Below are 3,121 nucleotides of genomic sequence, written 5' to 3'. Positions count from 1 at the left end.
GCTAAAATACTTTTTAACTGGTACCTTTTAGGAAAACTCTTTATTAGAATTCGTGTTCAGGTTTATGAACTAGCTTCATTATATGAAAGCCTGATGATAAGGGACACACATTTTTGGTTATTTAAAACTACACAAAAAGCCTATGTATGTGAACAGTTTTTTCAATGACTAAAGATGTACATACAATTGTGGTCAGCTAATTAAGTTAAGTGACATTTTGACCAATTTTGGTTATTTTTCTTTTCCTTAATTAATGCTTATCTTTTTTTTTATAAAAGTCTAGCACATTACTTAACCAGCACCACATGAATCCAAATTTCAAACTTCGTACAAAAATTCAACAAAGTAGCAATTTCATCCAAGAATGTTAAACTTTTTATTCAGAATTTTTAGAAAAATTTTACGTATGCAGTTTTATAGCCCATTAAATTTTAGTGGGTCACAGTGCAAATTTCAAGACGCTGGAAATCGTGTTGATTTTGAATAATTTTTTTGCTGACGGTGCTACACATTTTCTTCCATACAAAAGAAATTGTCGGGCATTTTTTATAAGGAAGAAAATGCACAACACCGTCTGCCAAAAAATTATTAAAAATCAACACGATTTTCCAGCGTCTTGAAATTTGCACTTTGACCCACTAAAATTTAATGGGCTATAAAACTGCATACGTAAAATTTTTCTAAAAATTCTGAATAAAAAGTTTCGACACTTTGATGAGAATTTGTTGAATTATTCTAAATTTTTTACACAGTTGGAAATTTGGATTTACATCGTTTTTGTTATATATTGAACTAGACGTTTATATACAGTAAAATTAATGAACATTAAATAAAAGAAAAAATAGTCAAAACTGGTCGAAATATCGCACAGCTATTCTTTTGGCCTTGAGTGTATGTGCTAAAAAATAAATGTATAAAATTTTATCAAATGATTTCGAAAACAATAAAGAAAGCAATATTTAAATTAATTAGATTAGTCCAAATTATGATTGTTAAAGAATGGAAGACACTGCGAATTTTGCGTTTGAATATTGTGCAATTCCACTTTTCTCTGTTCTTCGTTCATAAGATAAGCTATCCGCAGTTCGTGTTCCTTCTCCTTTTGCTTCAACTCCTTGTTAGCCATCTCTATTTGTATTTTGACTAACTCCAATCTTGCATCTGTAAGTTGTTCAAATTTAGACTTTTCTGATTTCCGTTTTGTGCTAGTTTTTTTCAAAACTGGTGTAATAGGTTGCTTCAAAGCCTGAGGAGACCAATTGTCCCATTTCTGCACTTCTATAACTAAAAATCAAAAGAAAATGTTTTACACCCTCAGTTACGTTCTTTGATAGACACATCTTGTAGATATATAACCTTCTTCGAAATCGCCTTGACCTGTTGCTGCGTTATTGGTTGTCGTAGTTATCTCGACTTCTTTGCATTCAATTGCAGCATCTACTAGAAAGTAAAAGGCTTGATAATGTGTCACCCAGAAGTGCTATATATGTATGTTTGTACATACAGTGGCGAAAATATAAATAGAGAAGAGACATGTTGGAAATCTTTGGTTATTTCTCTTTCGTTTAAAAAGTGTTTACCAGGTATATTTAAGTGTAGCTCGTTATCTAGTTAGGAAAATTTGACAAAATTAAAAGGTTAAAAATTTTGATAAACATTTGTTCAAATTCGTTGAATTTTCATGTTTGAAATTTTGGCTTACATCGGTTTTGTTAGATAGTGAGCTATTATTTCATAAAAATATACCTAACAAATACTTTTTAAACAAGAAAAATAGCTAAAACTTTCTAAAATGTCTTTTACCTATTTATATTTTCACCAGCGCATATGATGTTCATACCGGCGGGCATTAGCGTGTCATCAATTTCATAAGTAATCAAATGCTCTGATTGTGAACCTGAAAATACTACAATTAGTAAGAATGTGTGAATTAAAATGAAGGGAAATGTTTAGTTATTTGTACAATGATTTTGTGGTGTGTAGCGGAAAGCAGGGGGTGTGGCACCTAAAACACCACCCATTAGAAAGAACACAGTCAAAACTTTAAGAAAAGGGATCCTTCCCCTCTCTGACCCCTCTACAACCCCCGGGGGCCTACTTGAAAAAAGGGGTAATATTAACTAACATTACGACATAGAAAATGTAAACTTGGGTTATGCCACCCACAGCATTTTTGCGCAGAACACCTTTCACCTTGGCGGAAGCCCCCCTTCTATTGCCAAAGATATACCATATTTCATCTGCATATAACTCCGGCTACGCCATCCCCAGTATTTTTTCGCAGAACTCACATCGAAATTTACAAAAAAAAAGGATATATTTCAAACCGAATTTATTAATAAACTAGTGCTCCTTTGACTACACGTGTATGTTAAAGTTTTAAGATTCGGGTCACGCGTTTGGACACAACAACCCAAAATCATTGTACTAAACCGTACCCAAAATGAATGCTGCTTACCTTCAATGCCATCGGAGTCATGCCTATTTTCCAAACCATCTATATTGGAAGACATAGATAAAATTCGATTTTCCACACTCGAATACGGAATTTGAGAATGAGCTCCGCCGCCAGTTTTATAAAGCTCCTGTCGATTAATAGCTACTTTCTTCTTCAGCGACTTTTTCATTCCCTCGTATTTTAATTTTAAGGTCGATGCTGTTCGTGATGTTGTACCGGAGGATGCATTAAAAAGATTTGATACCTTCTCCCAAGACGCCTCCTTCTCTTTGTTGCTAACAGCGTCTGTCTTCTTGTTTTCCAAAATATGTTTATATTTACCAACGAGCTCTATTAACATTCCCACTTCAATTTGTGTGAAATTGGCAGACCTTTGCCTTTTTTTAAGGCAGCATTTTCTACAATTTCCATTTTGCGCTTGCCAAACAATTGAAACTTGGAAAATAATAAATTATCAATTTAAGCAACGTAATAGTTGTTCTTTTCTATCATAAGGTATTACGCTAACTTGCTTTCACTCTAATTTTTTTGACAACTAATCATGTTGCCACCTTTTTATAAATGCACTGGAGTAGCTATCTGCCAGATAAATGGTGATTGAAACACTCCAAGACTTTTGGCTAAATGAGTTTAGCTGTTCCCCCCTATTGTCTATGGTGAATG

General features: G+C 33.4%; 1 protein-coding gene across 1 annotated transcript; it reads right to left on the bottom strand.

Annotated features, from left to right (window-relative positions):
- Positions 1–641: 641 nt before the first annotated feature.
- LOC118745865 lies at positions 642–3,066 on the bottom strand. The gene is made up of 4 exons (XM_036479533.1): positions 2,459–3,066; positions 1,841–1,897; positions 1,357–1,437; positions 642–1,284 (listed from the first exon to the last, which is right to left on the bottom strand). The coding sequence occupies exons 1-4, from the start codon at positions 2,796–2,798 to the stop codon at positions 974–976; spliced, it is 789 nt and encodes a 262-aa protein (XP_036335426.1). The 5' UTR covers positions 2,799–3,066; the 3' UTR covers positions 642–973.
- Between the last annotated feature and the right edge of the window lie 55 nt (positions 3,067–3,121).

Source organism: Rhagoletis pomonella, unplaced genomic scaffold (genome assembly GCF_013731165.1).
Source record: "Rhagoletis pomonella isolate Grant_MI unplaced genomic scaffold, Rhpom_1.0 Rhpom_scaffold_00009, whole genome shotgun sequence".
In the NCBI taxonomy this organism is placed as follows: domain Eukaryota; kingdom Metazoa; phylum Arthropoda; class Insecta; order Diptera; family Tephritidae; genus Rhagoletis; species Rhagoletis pomonella.
This window is presented reverse-complemented; position numbering and strand designations above follow the sequence as displayed.

Coding starts and splice junctions, on each gene's coding strand:
- LOC118745865 (XM_036479533.1), bottom strand. CDS start 2,798: ATGTTAATAGAGCTCGTTGGTAAATATAAACATATTTTGGAAAACAAG. Junction 1,898..2,458: donor TGACTCCGATGGCATTGAAG/GTAAGCAGCATT, acceptor TAGTATTTTCAG/GTTCACAATCAGAGCATTTG. Junction 1,285..1,356: donor TCAAGGCGATTTCGAAGAAG/GTTATATATCTA, acceptor TTTGATTTTTAG/TTATAGAAGTGCAGAAATGG.